Source organism: Acomys minous (genome assembly GCF_964271855.1).
Source record: "Acomys minous genome assembly, chromosome: 13".
NCBI lineage: Eukaryota > Metazoa > Chordata > Mammalia > Rodentia > Muridae > Acomys > Acomys minous.
Genome location: NC_140495.1, coordinates 4,409,753 through 4,428,047, shown reverse-complemented (window position 1 = coordinate 4,428,047; position 18,295 = coordinate 4,409,753). Strand labels below are relative to the sequence as shown.

Sequence of the window (18,295 nt, the reverse complement as noted above, 5' to 3'; positions counted from 1 at the left end):
AGGCCAGAAGTGGAGATGTCCTCACCCACCAACTTACACACACACACACACACACACACACACACACACACACACACACACACACACACACACACACTCCATATGCACACCCTGACCTCCCTCTGCAGACCTGGGAGAGCTCCCGGCAGTGTTTCTTTCCTGTCTTCCCCGCTGAGCTCCTTCTTCCTTTTGCAAGTGTCAAATGGCCCCCGCAGAAGCCCTGCTTTCTCTAGTAAGTCAGCACGTATTAACCGTTCCCAACAGTGAGTCTGACCGTGGCCCCTTCATAGCAGAAGCTCCAGTTTTCAGTTGATGTTTTTTTGGTTGTTTTGGTTCTTGAGGCAGGGTCTCGTTGTGTCGCTCGGGATGGCCTTGAACTAACTGTCCTGCTTCGGCCTCTAAACTCTGGGATCACCCTCACCTGCCACGCATCCAGGGGCCCTGTGTTTGTTCATTTTGGTTTTTGAGACCACCACGCCCTGTTCGCCTGGTGCTGGGATCACAGGTGTGTCACCACGCCCTGTTCGCCTGGTGCTGGGATCACAGGTGTGTCACCACGCCCTGTTCGCCTGGTGCTGGGATCACAGGTGTGTCACCACGCCCTGTTCGCCTGGTGCTGGGATCACAGGTGTGTCACCAAGCCCTGTTCGCATGGTGCTGGGATCACAGGTGTGTCACCAAGCCCTGTTCGCATGGTGCTGGGATCACAGGTGTGTCACCAAGCCCTGTTCGCATGGTGCTGGGATCACAGGTGTGTCACCAAGCCCTGTTCGCATGGTGCTGGGATCACAGGTGTGTCACCAAGCCCTATTTGCATGGTGCTGGGATCACAGGTGTGTCACCAAGCCCTGTTTACATGGTGCTGGGATCACAGGTGTGTCACCAAGCCCTGTTTGCATGGTGCTGGGATCACAGGTGTGTCACCAAGCCCTATTTGCATGGTGCTGGGATCACAGGTGTGTCATCAAGCCCTGTTTACATGGTCCTGAGTGGTTGTTGTGGGGTTTTGTTTATTTGATTGGTTTGGTTTTTGAGACATGGTTTCCTGTGTAGCCCTAGCCTTCCTGGAACTCACTCTGTACACCAGACTGGCCTTGACCTCACTCTGTACACCAGCTGCCCTTGAACCCAGTCAGTGGTCTGAAAGGCCTTGGCCACCACCCCTGGCTCGTGCTAGATTTTGAACCTAGGACCTTGTACATCGTGAACAAACACCTACAAATTAATTGGCATTAACAGCCTCCTTCCTGCTTTATTCTTAGCTGGCATCCTTGCCCTTTTTATATATATATATATATATATATATTTTTTTTTTTTTTTTTTTTTTTTAAACAGCCCACCCCTAATTTGCATGTGTTCTGAGGCCTGTAGTCTGCTTGGGTTGAGGAAGCTGGTGCAATGCTCTGGTGCTGGCCCTTGTTGGCCCTGAGGAGCTGGGTGCTGAAGCCGCTTGTCCTAAGCTGCAGTTCTCTGAGGTACAGTGCAGTTACTAGAGTAGTTGGAATGCTCTGCTCACGTTAGGCTGACCTCACACCACCACCTTTCCTCCGTCCCGAACCCAGGGAGAGTTAGTGTGTTTGTTTGTTTGTTTTCATGTAGAGAGATCGTATGAAGCACAGGCTGACCTCAATTTGATGTGCCTGAAAACAGCCTTGAACAGACTACCCTGCCTCTGAGTGTTGGCATTATAGGCATATACCATGATGCCTGTTGTTTTGTGTATGTGTGTTTGTGTATGTGCACATGTGCGCAAGCCATGGCACACATGTGGAGATCAGAGGACAGCTTTAATTCTCTTCTTCCGCCTTTATGCGGGCCCCGTGGAATCAAACTCAAGTCACCAGGCGTCCACCACAAGCGCCTTTACCTGCTGAGTTCTCCTGCCAGCCCTGAAGGCATTCTTAAGATGACTCCAAGCTGCACGTGGTGGCCCACAACTTTAATCCCAGCTCTCAGGAGGCAGAGGCAGGCAGATCTCTATGAGTCTGAGGCCAGCCTGGTCCACATAGAGAACTCCAGAACAGCTAGTGCTATAACAACAAACAAACGAACAAACGTAAAAGATGACTCCCTGAGCACCCATGAGAAAAGGTTGCTTTTCGCAGACCAGGAATTCCAAGACCCTCAAAGGCAAACAGTATCCATGCATTGAAATCGTGGAAATTGCAAGCATGCCTAGAACCCTGTGAGCCAGCATAGGGAGAGATGAACCAACCAAGCCCAGAGCTGGACGTACTGGGCCATGCCTGTCATCCCAACACTCTGAAGCCTGAGCCAGGAGGATTCTCAGTTCAGGGTTATCAGCCCCACACAGACCCTGACTCAGAAGACAACAAAATGATTAGGCAGAGCTCTGGGGAAACTGGAAACACAAGCCCAAGGCCATCAGAGGCTGAGAGAGTGAAAGCTCGCAGTCAGGCAGTCATCCAGAAGGGGACCTGCTAGAACATTACTTGTCAGAGCCGCCATCAAGGCGACCCTTACAGAAAACCGAGGAGGAGAGTGTTGCCCCCAGAGGGCCCCAGCACCACCGTGGCTGTGGAGGACGGAAAGTCAAATCCCACCATGCTGAATCCCTCCTTCTGTGCTTCTTCATTGCAGGGAAAGCCCCCACAGGCAGCCAGAGGGAAGCAAACTGGTCGCAGGAAGTCTGTCCCTCCCGTACAAATCTTAGGGACTTACATGCCAGAGTCCCCATCTCGGCACGTCAGGGGGAAGGGCTGGCTTAGCTTAGCCTGTCCACCAGCTGTCACAGGCTGAGTCTTTGTGCTTCTAGGTGAGGTCTGCAAGCAGTGTGCAAGGTGGGGGTTGTCCAATGGATCGTGCAATCAAGGGGCCTCTGAGGAGCAATGTTAAGACCCAGAGAGCCTGGGGCTTCTTAAGATGGCCCATAAGGAAAGGACACAGCTGGGTTTGTTGGTGCATGCCTCTCACCCTGCCCCCCAGCATGCAGGAATGAAAGCAGAAGGATCAGGAGTTCAAGATCACCTCAAGTCTGGCATAGTGGTGCACGCCTTTAATCCCAGGACTCAGGGAGGCAGAGGCAGGCGGATCTCTGTGAGTTCGAGACCAGCCTGGTCTACAGAGTGAGTCCAGGACAGCCAAGGCTACACAGAGGAACCCTATCTTGAAAAACCTATAAACAAACAAACAAGTTAGTCACCCAAATATATAAAAAGAACTAGGCAGACATATCTTAGCCATTCAATCCCTGGTGCCACTACTACCATAAAAGAAAAAAAAAGTCACCCCAAAAGAAAAGTGGGGGGAGGGCTACAGATAGGAAATTCACAATATAATTAAAAAGTCACTAACTTCAAGTATTAAAATATGTTCATTTCCCCTACTAATCAAGAAACTGGGCTGGGCGTGGTGGTGCACACCTTTAATCCCAGCACTTGGGAAGCAGAGGCAGGTGGATTGTTGTGAATTCAAGGCCGTCCTGGTCTACAAAGTGAGTCCAGGGCAGCCAAGATAACACAAAGAAACCCTGTCTCAAAAAAAAAAAAAAAAAAAAAAACCAAAAAACAAACAAACAAAAAGACTGTAGATTAGAACTCATTTCTTTTTTCTTTTGACATTGTGTGTACTTTTGACAGTGTTTGAGTTAATGGGTGTGTGTGAGAGAGAGAGAGGGGAGGGGAGAGAGAGTGGGTGCCCACAGGTCAGACCCCCTGGAGCTGGAGTTGCGGGCAGGCAGCCGTGAGCCCTCTGTTGCTGTTGCTGTTGCTGGGAACCTAGTTCAGGTCCTCTGCAGGAACAGCCAGTGCTCTTACCAGCGCCTCTGCAGCTCCTCCTTTCACATTTTAGATTAGTAGATACTGAAATGTGTCTGAAAGTGTAAGGAAGGATATGTTTAACTTCTTAGCAGGATGGCAAGTGGCTGAGTAGGTAAAGTGGCCTCCTGTGAGCCTGGTGGCCTGAGTTCGATCTCCAGGACCCACAGGAGAAAACTGACATCTCCTGGTTGCTTTCTGACCCCCACGTGTGCAACATGACAGACATGTGCACGCTCACATAGACACCGTTTTGTTTGTCACCAAGGGCTTCATGCATGCTATACCCTGAACCTCTCAATGCAGATCTTGGAGTTGCATATTGCTGTGTGTACATTAATAACAAATACTCAGAAAAATGTTTGGAGGGTTAACCCCCGAGTTGTTAATGGTGGTTTATCACTGGAGCCATTGTGGGATTTGTTTGTTTGTTTGTTTTGTTGTTTGTTTTTTCAAGACAGGGTTTCTCTGTGTAGCCTGGACTCTTTGTAGACCAGGCTGGCCTCAAACTCACAGAGATCTGCCTGCCTCTGCCTCCCGAGTGCTGGGACTAAAGGCACACACCACCACGCCCGGCTCACTGGAGCCATTATTAAAGCCAACACATGGAGGAGAGACCCCCTGTCTTTCTTCTGCCTCAGTTCTGACTCGCACATGCCTGGGTCCTTCAGACTGTGACGGAGTGAGACCAATGCCAGCCTGGGATCCCTCCTTTCCCTGCCTCGGGCCTCACCCCCGTATCTTTGGGGCGGGGGGATGCTGGCTATGCTGCCCACTCAGCTTTGTTCTCATCCCTTCTACAGGGAGCATCTGGTGCCAGATCTTACAGGGCCAGCTGGAGGAGGCCTCGCAGCAGCTGGAGTTCCTCAAGGAGGTGCAGCAGTCCCTGGGGAAGTCTGAGGTCAGGGCCGCTGCCGGGCAGGGATGGCTCCGGGTGGAATCCCCAGGGGAGGGCAATCGCCAGGGCCCACCTCCCCTCCCAGCCCAGCCTCACCCCGAGCCTGTCTTGCCCAGGTGCTGGTCTTCCTCCAAGCCCTTGTGGCAGCTAAAAAGCAAAAGCTGGAGCAAGAGGCCACAGCCCTTCTGAAGGAGGCAGTGGAGCTGCATTTCTCCGGCATGCAGGGCCTGGCCCTGAGCCCCGAGTACTTTGAAAAGCTGGACCCCTTCTTTCTGGTCTGCATTGCCAAGGAGTATCTGCATTTCTGCCCCAAGCAGGTAAGAGTACCCCATCTTCTTGGCAGGGGTCTAAAGTAGATGTGTGGGTGGTACCCACAGGAAGGACAGAGGGAAGGGCCTTTACCCAGCCAGCCACCAGCCAGACTGAGCTGTGGCCAAGCAGTCGGGAGCCCAGGAGACTTCCGGGGTTTGTTTGCTGTCTCGTTTTTTGAGACAGGGTTTCCTGTGACCCCGGTTGGTCTCTAACTCACCACAGACCCAGGGATGACCTTGAACTCCTGATCTTCCTACCTGCACATCCTGAAGCTGGGATTACAGGTGTGTGCCAGCACAGCCAGTCTGGGGGGTGCTGGGGCTGGAACTCGGTGCTCCGACTAATAAGCAAGGTGCTGGACCCACTGAGCGACAGCCCCTGCCAGCCCCAGGGCTTTTTAAACTGCAGCCCGGTGAAGGCAGATTGCCTCAGAGGCTGTTCCAGTCCAGAAATGGAAGTGAGGTCAAAGCCTCCTGTCTCACACGCTCCCAGGCCTTTCGCTGAAGGTTTGGTACAGGGAGCACAGTTGGGTGGGGCAGCACTCTAGCCGCACACCTGTCTCTATCCTCATATGATCTATAATCCCAACACTGAGGAGGTGGAGGAAGGAGGGTCAGAAGTTCGAGATTGTCCTGGCTGCACGGAGAATTCGAGGCCATTGTGGGTCACACGAGACCCTAAGGAGGAGGAGGTAGGAGCTGATAAAGGCAAACCACATATCTCTCCCCTGGCGTTGGTTCCCACAGCCTCGGTCACCTGGCCAGCTGGTGTCTCCGCTTCTTAAACAAGTCGCTATGATCTTGAGTCCTGTGGTGAAGGTGGCCCCAGCCATGATGGACCCACTGTTCGTGACAGCTCAGGTCAAGTTTCTCTCAGGTGAGCAGTGGGTCCTAGCAGACACCTATGGGGACTCCGCCCTACGGTTACACCCACACGCCTCTAGCCTGGGATGCTTCTCCACCTGCGTACGTGACGTGCGCACACGCTTGCACACATATGCACATACGTACATACATACGTCACAGAACCCTGCTCTGGAAGAGACAGGGAAGGACGCATGGGGTAAGAAGGGTATCTCAGCGAGGCCCTGGAGTGTGAGGCTCTCAGGGGGTCACTGAGAACACAGCCGCATCTGCCAGCCTCTCACATGTCACAGCTCGGGCACCAGAGAGAGAAAAGGAAATCTCCCAAAGATGCCCAGTGTTCTCCCTGACACACAGCCCCCGTCTGAAGCACTTCACTTATCCTAAACCCATCTCCTCGCCTTCCAAACACTATTCCCGAGTCTCCGGTTGGCACGACACTGAGCAGTTTCACTCATCCAAGGGCTCCTAAGACTTCGTCCTCAAGGCTCTCTGTGCCAGGGTTCCTCATAGATTTACAGTCTCCTGGGCTCACGGCCAGGGAAGGGCTGCCCCAGAGGTGCTGGCAGCTACCAACAGGTTTGGGACCGAAGCTAGGTCTCCAAGTGCTTAGGTTGCCATGGTGACTTGCTCCTATTTCCACAGCACACAAGAAAAGATGAGGGAATTTGAGACCTAAAAGAAGTGTAGCCCAACCTCCAGGTGACAGACCCCAGGTAGCAGCTGTGTACACAGGGAGGAAGTGCCCCTCCTCGTCCATGGGACCCTAGCATCAAACTGCCACTACCAGCCCAGGTCTGCCAGCCTGGCTGCCAGCCCCTGAGTCTCCCAGTGTCAGGAGTGCACATCTCCATGGGCTTGGGTTTAAATGAAGACTATGTCCCATTCCAAGCCCCACACCCAAAGACAGTTATGTCAAGGCCCAGTCAGATATATAGTGCCCGTTTAGCGTGCTTGAGGTCCTGGGTTCGATTCCCAGCACTACAAAATAAAGGTAAAATACAAGGATCAGAATACCAACCTTTCAGGGTCACGGAGATAGTAAGCCAAGTCAGGCGTTTGGGTGGTTGCTGTTTGGGGTTTTTTTTTTTTTTTGGTTTTTTTTTTTTGTTTGTTTGGTTTGGTTTTTCAAGACAGGGTTTCTCTGTGTAGCCTTGGCCATCCTGGAACTTACTCTATAGTCCAGGCTGGCCTCGAATACACACAGAGATGTGCCCGCCTCTGCCTGCTGAGTGCAAGGTTGGGGGACAGGGTTAAAGGCACGCACCAACATGCTGGGCTTAAGTTAGATATTCTAACTGGCCTTGCAGGGCAGAGGAAAGCTCAGTCATTAAACTGCTTTTCTTGGGAGCACAAGGACCCGAGTTTGATCCCAGAGAGGCGGAGACAGGCAGGTGGAACCCTAGGGCTTGCTGCTGGGCAGCCTAGCCTACTAGGTGAGCTCCAGGTCAAAGGAAGACCGTGCCTCAACACCTGAGGAATGACACTGGTTGTTAAACCCGGGCTGAGGTTTCTGAACGGCTGCACCTGTGAAATCCAGTCTCCCCAATACTTGTTGGGGGTGGGGGTGGGGGATGGGGGGTCTCTGAAGATCCCTGGATGCATTTGGTTTTGTGTTCCTAGGAGAACTGGAAAATGCCCAAAGCACCCTGCAGCGCTGCCTGGAGCTGGATCCCACCTATGTGGACGCCCACCTCCTCATGTCCCAGATCTACCTGGCCCAGGGCAACTTTGCCATGTGTTCCCACTGCTTGGAGCTGGGTGTCAGCCACAACTTTCAGGTGGGACTCTCTGTACTCTGAGACCCACCCAACTGTTGTACTCTTTTCTGGACCATTGGGGGGGTAGGGTCAGGGGGAGCCATATAAAGGCATGAGAACCCCCCAGGCAGGGCTGGATCACTGGCTCCCCTGGAGAAGTTCCCCCCGGGCGGCTCTGTGAGAAGCAGAGGTGAGCTGGACCAGGCTCTGCTCTGCTCTGTCACTCCTAGGTCCGAGACCACCCCCTCTACCACTTCATCAAAGCCAGAGCCCTCAACAAGACTGGCGACTATGCCGAGGCCATAAAGACCTTAAAAATGATCATGAAGTTGCCCACCTCAAAGGCAGAAGACAGCAGGAAGTGCCGAAGCCCCTCCGTCCGGCCCAGCGAGCGGGCGTCCATCCTGCTGGAGCTTGTAGAGGCCCTCCGACTTAATGGCGAACTGGTGAGCAACGCCGTGCTGGCGGCTGGGGACTGGGCTCAGTGGAGAAAGAGCTTTCCGTGAAGGTCTGAGGAGCAGAGTTCAAATCACTAGCGCCTCCAGTTCATCTGAGAGTTTTAGGGTCGGTGGACCCGGCTCAGTAAATAAAGTGGAGAACAGTTAAGGAAGACACTTGGTGTCAACCTCTTCCCTCCTCGTGCAAACACACGAAGGCACACACCGCACACTCATGCTTCTACCCGCAGTGGGAACACACAGAGAGACACACGACAAAGGAAGGGAGGGAGGAGAGAGATGCTCTGCCCCCCCCCTCCATCCCTGGGCAACGCTGAAGGCTGCAGGAGATCAGCCAGGGAGCCAGGCTCTGTGCCTGGTGTTTGCTTGAGCTGCGATCTGAGCCCTTTTTATTTGTTGGTTTGTGTGGCACCCGCGCCACCGCAGTACTGAGTCAAGGGCGAGGGACTGCGGATTTAACTCTCTCTCTCTCTCTCTCTCTCTCTCTCTCTCTCTCTCTCACACACACACACACACACACACACACACACACACACACAGACACACACACACAATAACACAGCGGGTCCTTCATGCTAAGAGAGCAGCAGCAGCGGTTTCAACAACTTTCAGTGTTCAAAGAGCCTTCTTATAGGCAGCAAAACAGGAATGCCACTCGCAGGTGAAATCCCTCAAGAGGTGATTGCGCACAGGAGGAAAAGTCCCGAGAAGGGGAGGGGTGCGTTCTCAGAGCAGTGAACATGACTAGCTAACCAACATAAAACACAGACACGGAAGCTGCTAGAAACAGGACATGAAACAGCAAGACAGGCAGGCAGCCCAGTCGGGCCCGGTTCCTACAGGTTTGCTTTGGCTGAGACAGGGTCTCACTGAGTATGATTGCCTGGCCTGGAACTCACTCTGTAGACCAGGCTGGCACCCAGAAAAAATAGAGATTTATAGTCCAGCAGGGTGGCACACGCCTTTAATCCCAGCACTCGGGAGGCAGAGGCAGGTGGATCACTGTGAGTTCAAGGCCATCCTGGTCTACAAAGTGAGTCCAGAACAGTCAAGGCTACACAGAGAAACCCCCACACCAACGCACATAAACTAAAATTAAATAAAAAAAATTTTTTTTTGGTTTTTCGAGACAGGGTTTCTCTGTGTAGCCTTGACTGTCCTGGACTCACTTTGTAGACCAGGTTGGCCTCGAACTCACAGCAATCCGCCTGCCTCTGCCTCCCGAGTGCTGGGATTAAAGGCGTGCGCCACCACGCCCGGCCAAAATATTTTTAAATAAATAAATAAAAGCTGTCAATGTAACTCAGGAGGCAGAGGCAGGTGGATCGCTGTGAGTTCGAGGCCAGCCTGGTCTACAAAGTGAGTCTGGGACAGCCAAGGCTACACAGAGAAACCCTGTCTCGAAAAACCAAAAAGGATAAAATAAAATAAAAGCTGTCAACGTAGTCCAGATAAGCATGACCTCGTTATCCTCCTGCCTCAGCCTCTCAGGTGTTAGGATCGCATGTGTGCGTCATCATGACTGGCCTCCCAGCTAAGCTGCTGGCGGGGGTGGGGTGGGGGCGGGGCGAGGTGAGCTGCCCCGGTTGGAGAAGGCACAATGGCCAGAGCCGTGTCTATGGGTTACAGTGACTAGGCCTTACCTCCACAGCTGCTCTGCAGGTGACTGACAGCCATACTGGCTCAGGAGCAGCAGGGCCACCCCTGGGCTCAACCCAGGGGCCAGGAAGGTAGTCCTTGATCACCCAAGAGAGGGCCTGTTTGGTCCCCACATTATAGCATGAGGCCACCAAGATCATGCAGGATGCCATCAACGAATTCAGCGGCACGTCGGAGGAGATGCGGATCACAATCGCCAACGTGGACTTGGCCCTGAGCAAAGGCAACGTGGACTTGGCGCTGAGCATGCTAAGAGGCATCACGCCCAAGCAACCCTGCTACACGGAGGCCAAGGAGAAGATGGCCAGCATCTACCTGCACACCCGCAAGGATGCGCGCCTCTACATCAGCTGCTACCTGTAAGCGCGGCCTACAGCAGGGGCCACTTTTCCCTCTGGCTGCTGGGGAGGGTTTCCTCGTGGTGTCTGCCTTCAGCTGGGTCTCCAGAGTGTATCCCCAGAGTGCATCAGACCAAAGTAGGAGCCTCATAGGTCTCCCTGCCTGTGGGCAAGCTCTGAGGAACCTCAGCCCTGCTGCTTGCCCGCCCCACCCCCACCCCTGCATCTCTGCACTGCATGGCTTACATTCTGGTGGGAGGACATAGGCCTGGATCCCAGCACTGACACCAAAGGAATCATGGGAACATATTCGCGCTCTGGTCCCTCACTCTGCCTTTCCTTGAAGAACCGTGGGTGCAGGGCCTTGGCAATGACCAGTGTCGGGTGGGTGAGGAAAAAGAGTAGAGGACAGAAGACCATCCCTGTCTCCTAGGATGTGGTGTTGGGACCTCCTGGGCACTGGCAGTGGTCAGCAGGATGGCATGTCCAGATCAGACTTCCAAGGGGGAGCAGTGTGGGGCTGGGTGGGGCTCAGTGGCCGCACACGCGCTTGCCACGCATGTGCTGGCCTCCATCCCAGCATCTCAGGAAAAGGATGAATGCCTAGGGGTGTAGCACGGTTACAGAGCACTTGCTTACCACACACAGTGTGACACAAACCAGGGAGGGCAGCCCGTGACTGTGATCCCGGTACTCGCCCCCTGTGTTAAAAAAAAAACAACCAAACCCAGACAAAGAAACATGCGGAACAGTATGACTGCTCAGGACTTAGGGCTGGGGGGGGGGGGGGCGGAGTGGCCCCTCCCACCCCCAGCCATGGCCCAGACAGCAGGTGAGAGCAGGATCACCATGACCCAGGAACAGCGATGAGTGGCCCAGGCCTGAGAGAGGCAGTTGATTTCTCCCGTAGGGAGCTTTGTGAACATCTGCCGGGGCCCCACAGCAGCCTGCTACTGGGTGACGCCTTCATGAGCATCCAGGAGGTAAGTGAGGGAGCCTGCAGCCTTGCTAGCTAGCTCCCAGGACCGCTTCTCCAGTGGGAGAGAAAAGAAACAACCCCTTCCGTCCCTTCCCCCACCAGCCTGGGAAGGCCCTGGAGGTATACGATGAGGCCTATAGAAAGAACCCTCACGATGCTTCCTTGGTGAGCCGGATAGGACAAGCCTATGTGAAGACCCACCAGTACGCCAAGGTGAGGCCGCCCTGGGGAGGGCCAGCCACCCAGGGCAGCAGCTAGAAAGCCCGTGAGTTAGGGCTCCGGATGGAAGAGGCGGTATTTCCACACCAGCTTCCAGCCGAGCGCGTGACCAGCGGTGAGCTCAGCCAATCTGCACTGCAGCTCTGCCTGCTCCGCCTGAGCCCTGTGGCAGGTGGGAGTGGGACGTTCATCTTGGGCACCTGTCTGTGCGGTGAAGGGAAATAGCATTAGCCACCCCTCCCCCCATGCAGAGCCAGACTGAGGCCCGTGTTTTCCTGTTTGCACTAAGGCCATTAATTACTACGAGGCTGCCCAGAAGATCAGTGGGCAGGACTTCCTGTGCTGCGAGCTGGCCGAGCTACTCCTAAAGCTGAAGAAATACCACAAAGCAGAGAAGGTGCTGAAGCAGGCCTTGGAACGAGACTCCGGTGAGGTGGCATTCGAACTCATCCCTACCCCTGTCTCCCCATGGCCCTCCCACATTAGCTGGGGCCCAGAACCACACTGACTGGCATTTCCTGCTAGGGGTCAAGGACATCTCATCCATGATGAATGAGGTTAAGTGTTTGCTTTTGCTGGCAAAGGTTTACAAGAGCTATAAGAAAGAAGATGTGATGGAAACACTGAACCAGGTAATTAATTGGCCAAGGCCACTAATAGATACAGCTCAAAGTAAGTAAGACTTAGGATGACCCAGCTCAGAGTTCTAGAACAGTGTGGAAACTGCATTCAATAGGAGCTACACCTTGAGCTCTGGGTTTTTACTTCTCCTAAGCTGGAGATCTATAGCACTATATACACTGCCTTAGATGCCAGCAGCAGTGAGCAACAGGTTCCAATTGGCCACTCCCTGCACTTGGTACTACGCTGTGATGCTCAGGGAGTTAGGGACAGTCAATGCATTTTTTTTTTTTTTAAGATTTATCTTTATGGCCGGGTGGTGGTGGCACTCACCTTTAATCCCAGCACTCAGGAGGCAGAGGCAGGTGGATCACTGAGTTCAAGGCCAGCCTGGTCTACAAAGTGAATCCAGGACAGCCAAGGCTACACAGAGAACCCCTGTCTCAAAAAAAGAAAAAAAAAAGATTTATTTTTATTCTATCTGTATGAGTGTTTCCCTGCACATATGTGTGTGCACCACATGTGTGCCTCCTGTCTATGGAGACCAGTACAGGGCATTAGATCCCTTGGGGCTGGAGTTCTAGGTGGCTGTGAGCTGCCCTGTGGGGGTGCTGGGGGCTGAACTCAGATGCCCTACGAGAGCAGTGCGTGCTCTAAACTGCTGAGCCATCTCTCCAGCCCAAGAGATTTTTGTTTGGTTGGTTGGTTTTTTGGGTTTTTGGGGGGGGGGGTTGTTTGTTTGGTTTGTTTTTGTTTGTTTGTTTGTTTGGGTTTTTTTGGGTTTTTTTTTTTTTTTTTTGAGACAGAATCTCACTATGCAGCCCTGGCTGGCCTAGACCAGCAGTTTGCAACCTTTGGGAAGTTGAATGATTCTTTAACAGGGGTCACCTAAGAGCGTCAGAAAACACAGATATTTACATTATGATTCATAACAGTAGCAAAGTTACAGTTATGAAATAGCAACAAAAATACTTTTATGCTTGGGGGTCACCACAACATGAGGAGCTGCGTTAAAGGGTTGTAGCATTAGGAAGGTTGAGAACCACGGAAACAGACTAAGCTGGCCTTGAACTCAGAGACCCTCCTGTCCCTGCCTCATGAGTGCTAGGGTTAAAGGAGTGCACCAGCACCCGTGGACCAGGGCATCTTTACTTGGTTTTTGTTGTTGTTTGTTTGTTTGTTTTTTTGTGGGGTTTCTGTTTGTTTTTTGTTTTTATTTTTTGAGACAGAATTTCTCTGTGTAGCCTTGGCTGTCCTGGACTTGCTCTGTAGACCAGGCTGGCCTCGAACTCACAGAGATCCGCCTGCCTCTGCCTCCCGAGTGCTGGGATTACAGGCGTGTGCACCACTGCTCCGGGCTGCCAACCATCTTCTCTCCGTACTGGGCTGCCCCCATTCCGGAAGCCCTTGGCCATTCTTGTCGTGCCTTCCTCGGTTTCCACCTGCAAGTACAAGCTTCCACTTGTTCCTAGGATGCATTGTGGGGTTCTAGAGGGAGAGCCTCCTCCTGCCCCCCCCCCCACCTGCCACCACTCCACTTGAGGTGACATCCTCTTCCTTACCACACAATCCCTACTCATCTCTCTGTCCTTGAGGAGCCCGGTGCTAGTTTGAACCCACTTTCTGTAACTCGGCTGTCTTTCCTGTTCCACACCTCGTTCCTTCACACATGTGGGTGTGTGAGACGGGAGAGAGATGCGGGGCAAATGTACCCAGCAAAACACAGCCCAGGGACATAGTTTAGTCGCCATTATACACCAAGCCCTTGGTTGTATCTTCAGTACAACATAAACTGGGCACAGGATCAGGGATTCAAAGTCATCCTTGATTATATAATGAGTTCTAGGCCAGCCTGTCTCAAACAAACAAACAAACACCAAACCTACCCTGAGCTGGGTGTGGTGGTGGCACATGCCTTTAATCCTAGCACTCTGGAGGCAGAAGGAGGCGGATCTCTGTGAGTTCGAGGCCAGCCTGGTCTACCTAACAAGTTCCATATCAGCCAGAGCTACACAATAAGACCCTGTCTCAAAGATAAAACACTACCAGTGACAAAAACCCCAGCCTGCTTTGCGGGCCTGTTGTGCTGTGCTCTAGATAATCAAAGCACATTAGACACAGAACCCAGAGGTGTGACGGAGGCAGGCAAGTGAGTGCAATGCTTTGTGCCCTTCACTTCTGCTCCTCCTGCAGGGGCAGTGCCAGCCTCCCTCCTGTGTGCTGAGGAAGTGACCCAGATCTCCTCAAGGCACCCCCTCTGACATTGCCACCCACACAACACCGGGAACGCCTGTGGTGTGGCCCATGAGCCAGGGGTTTCTGACCCCAGGTTCCTTGGTTCCCTCAAGGCCTTGGACCTCCAGTCTCGGATACTGAAGCGGGTTCCTCTGGAGCAACCAGAAGTGATCCCCTTCCAGAAGCAGCTAGCAGCCTCCATCTGCGTCCAGATTGGGGAGCATTATCTAACAGAGAAAGATTACAACAACGCTGTGAAGTCCTACAAGGATGCCCTCTCCTACTCGCCCACAGACAACAAGGTAAGTGTGGACCTTGGGGTAACATCCCGGGGGCTGGAAGGTAACTCAGATGATAAAGAATTTGCCTAGCATTCGAAGAGCCCTGGGTCCAGTTGCCAGTAGCTCACAAACCATGTCAGGTGGTGGTGCACCTCTGTTACCTCAGTCCTCAGGAAGGTGGAGGCAGGATCAGGAGTTTGGGGGTGTCCTTGCTGAGTGAGAGGCCTTTCTTCTCTGAGGAGCTGGAGGGTGTGAATGGGGAGGGAAGCTGGGAAGCCCCGCCCACAGAGGCCTCTGGGGTGAGAAATGGCTCTGGCTGACCCCCGGCCCTCACCTACTACAGTTCTTAGAGCAAGGCCTGGAAGACTACTGCTGGACCATTCATGGAGGCTAGACACCTCCCACAGTCACGTTCGCCTGGCCTTTGCGGGGTCCTGCCGCTTGGGGGAAGGGGCAATGGTAGGAGCTGTGGCTGCGTGGACATGGAGTCCAGGCTGAGTGTCCAAGCCTGGCAAGAGTTGCCAGAGGGGTGTGGCTCCAGATGAGGGGCCATTCACACTAAATAAAGAGCCCAGCATTTGGAAGAAGGATTGCTTATCATGCACAAAGGCCTGCTTTAGTCCCCAGCACTACATAAAACCTGTCATCTCCGCACTTGGGAGGTGGAGGCAGGAGGTCATCCTTGACTACATAATGAGTTAGAGGCCATAAGACCCCATCTCAAAAATATACCTAAGTATATTGTATGAAAAATGAAAACATTTTGGCTTTTTCTTTCACTAGTGTAATAAAATATTTATTAAAATATAACAAAATACAGTAATATTAAACAGTGGTGTGGAAGGAAAGACTTAGAGACTCAAGTAGTTTTCTAGTTCTCTGGAAACCCCCAAAACTCATCATGGCTAGTATCATAATTTAGGAAGCTTAGTTGCTGGCAATACTTGTATCACTTTCTTCGCTGCCTTCATATCTGATATCATCTTCAGTTCCATCTCAGGCAGTGCTAATGCCACATTTTTTGAACGATCGTACGGTTTCCTCCTTCACTGACTGCAGTGATGTTTTAACCCAGTCACACACTTGAGTGACAGTGGCCTCTTCATTCGTCCCGTTGGAGTCAGGCCATGATTCCCAGCAGCCAGCCATTTGTCCCACTCTTCTCTCACAAAGACTTTAAATGGTTTGTTGATTGAAACATCAAGAGCTTGCAACTGGCTGGTAAGACCCCAGGAATTACAGCTTGATGTAATCTTTAAATCTGTTTTTTGTTGTTTCTCTAATGTGTGCTCTGAACTGGTCAAGCACTAATAAAGCGGTTTTTGTTTTTTTTTTTCCAGAAGCCCTCCAGGACATTTGGACCACACCTTTTCTTTCTTTCTTTTTCTTTTTCTTTTCTTTTTTTTTTTTTTTTTTGGTTTTTTTTTTTTTTTTTTTTTTGGTTTTTTGAGACAGAGTTTCTCTGTGTAGCCTTGGCTGTCCTAGACTTGCTTTGTAGACCAGGCTGGCCTCGAACTCACAGTGATCCGCCTGCCTCTGCCTCCTGAGTGCTCGGATTAAAGGCGTGTGCCACCACCGCCCAGCATGGACCACACTTTTTCAATCCATCTGTCTTCTCAGATATGCAGAGTGAAAATTCTGTCTTTTCCCATATGCCCAGTAACGATTTCTGCATAGCAATGTGGCCCCATTGGAGTCAAGGAGGGACAAATGGTAGCTTTCTTACTGCTACACATTTGACCACACTGCCCCTGCCCCCCTCCCTGCAGCACGCTGACACGCACCTGCACCTCACCTGTAGGCTAGGATCAGCATTCAGCTCAGAACATGGCGATTGGGGGGGGGGGGGTTGGCATTCAGCAATACATCCCATACCTCTTCCTGTTTCTGAGGATACACTGAACCCTGTGTGCATTCCTTGGCTGGCACACTGAAAGTAAGTGACCTCTTCATTGATGCCCAATGGACAGCAATTGACCATAAGGCGCACCCTAATCCCCCCCCTCACTTTTGGGGGAAAAGTGCATCTTTTTTTTTTTAATTTTTTTATTATTCACTTAATTTTTTCAAATTACATCTCAATTGTTTTCCCCTCACTTGTATCCTCCTGTTCCTCCCTCCCTCCCGCTTTCACCCTATTCCCCTCCCCTATGTCTATAACCAAGGGGGAGCTCCTACCCCTATATGGTCATAGGCTATCAAGTCTCATCTTGGAAGCCTGCTTATCCTTTCTCTGAGTGCCACCGGGCCTCCCCACAATGGGGGAAGTAGTCAAATATGGGGCACCAGAGTTCATGTCAGAGTCAGTCCCCGCTCTCCACACAACTGTGGAGAATGTCCTGTCCATTGGCTAGACCTGAATAGGGGTTTGATGTTTACTGCATGTATTGTCCTTGGTTGGTGCAGTAGTTTGAGCAGACCCTCTTGGGTCCAGATCCCCAAATTTGCAGACAAATGGATGGAACTGGAAACGATCATACTGAGTGAGTTAACCCAGAAGCAGAAAGACTCACATGGTTTATACTCATTTATAATTGGGCACTAGCTCAAAAGGCATGTTCCATGAAAGTCTTCACTTACCAGGAGATTGGGATAGATGTGAGGACCTCCTATTGGGACCCTAGGTGAGAGAAGTATGGGAGAATGGGAAAATAGAAGGATCCAGAGGGTCCTAGAAACCTACAAGAAGAACATCATTTTTTGGCTTTTTGAAACAGGGTTTCTCTGTGTAGCCTTGGCTGTCCTGGGACTCACTCTGTAGACCAGGCTGGCCTCAAACTCACAGCGATCTGCCTGCCTCTGCCTCCCTGAGTGCTGGGATTACAGGCTTTGCCACCACGCCCAGCTCGTATGAAGGAAAATTTATGGGGGGGAAAAAAAGGCAGCATGGTAACTGTTCCCCCTGTGACAGATTCCTTAGTACCAGGTACTGTTCTAGGCCTTGGAGGCAGCAGGGTAGGTCAAGAGCCTTGACTACAGATTGCCCTCAGGCAAGAAGGAAGTGAGAAGCCTGCAGGAGATTCTAACACATTGCCATCTGTCCAGGGCACAAAAGAGTCCCCAGAGGAAAGAGCAGAGGCCAAAGGATGAGAATAGTGGGTTAGCCAGGCCTCAGTTCATTCCCGAGTGGCAGGGAAAATGGGTGGGCGGGAAGGGCAAAAGCTATTATCTGCCTGCGGGCACAGAGGCCTGCTTTAAAAGCCGCTGATAGCCTGGGCCGGGAGGGGAGTCGGAGGCAAAGGTGACAGCACTGGCTTGATGGCTCTGTCTGGTCTTGTCATAGGTGGCGCTGGAGCTGGCGCAGCTCTACCTCCTTCAAGGCCAGCTGGACTTGTGTGAACAGCACTGCGGCCCCCTCTTACAGATGGAGCAGACCCAGGAGAGAGCTGCCGTGGTAGGAGAGGCCACGCTGATCAACTCAGGGCTGCTTCCTTATTGCTTAACCTCAGATGCCTCCCTAACCCTAACCCTAAGAGGCTTAGGAGGGTTTGAGGCCACACAGGCCGCCTGCTGGGCCCTTCTTGGAGAGAGATGGGCAGGCCAGCAGGGGGCAGGAGCAACCTTTGGGCCGAGCTGGTGGGGCACAGGGGGTGGGGTTGAACCAACTTCAGGGGAAGCCACACCCGCTGTTAGGTGAAGGTCTGGTGGCAGTGGGAAGCCTGTGAAATAACCCTTCCCGGTCAGGCCTTCTAGCTCATCTGTTGCTCCCACTTTCTCCAGGGCCACCCCCAAGTCCCACACCTCACAGAGTTAGAAAGTAAGGTCTTCACCACCGGGGTAGGGTGTCCAGGGTCCCACAGCCTCTCAGGACCAGGGAGGCTCCCCGGGGAGGTTTTTTTTTTTTCCTGCCATTGTTCTCTGCCAGCCCCGTGCCCACTGCTGTCAGGAATACACAG

General features: G+C 52.4%; 1 protein-coding gene across 2 annotated transcripts in view; it reads left to right on the top strand.

The window, feature by feature from the left end:
* Positions 1 to 18,295, top strand: part of TTC21A (tetratricopeptide repeat domain 21A) — a 34,552-nt gene that overhangs the window by 12,838 nt on the left and 3,419 nt on the right. For both annotated transcript variants that reach the window (XM_084754490.1, XM_084754489.1), the window contains 12 exons: positions 4,580 to 4,677; positions 4,791 to 4,991; positions 5,733 to 5,862; positions 7,473 to 7,630; positions 7,840 to 8,055; positions 9,847 to 10,085; positions 10,975 to 11,047; positions 11,146 to 11,256; positions 11,552 to 11,690; positions 11,788 to 11,894; positions 14,232 to 14,420; positions 17,683 to 17,793. In XM_084754490.1, coding sequence (XP_084610616.1) covers positions 4,580 to 4,677; positions 4,791 to 4,991; positions 5,733 to 5,862; positions 7,473 to 7,630; positions 7,840 to 8,055; positions 9,847 to 10,085; positions 10,975 to 11,047; positions 11,146 to 11,256; positions 11,552 to 11,690; positions 11,788 to 11,894; positions 14,232 to 14,420; positions 17,683 to 17,793 — 1,772 coding nt within the window. The remainder of the gene's footprint in view (positions 1 to 4,579; positions 4,678 to 4,790; positions 4,992 to 5,732; positions 5,863 to 7,472; positions 7,631 to 7,839; positions 8,056 to 9,846; positions 10,086 to 10,974; positions 11,048 to 11,145; positions 11,257 to 11,551; positions 11,691 to 11,787; positions 11,895 to 14,231; positions 14,421 to 17,682; positions 17,794 to 18,295) is intronic.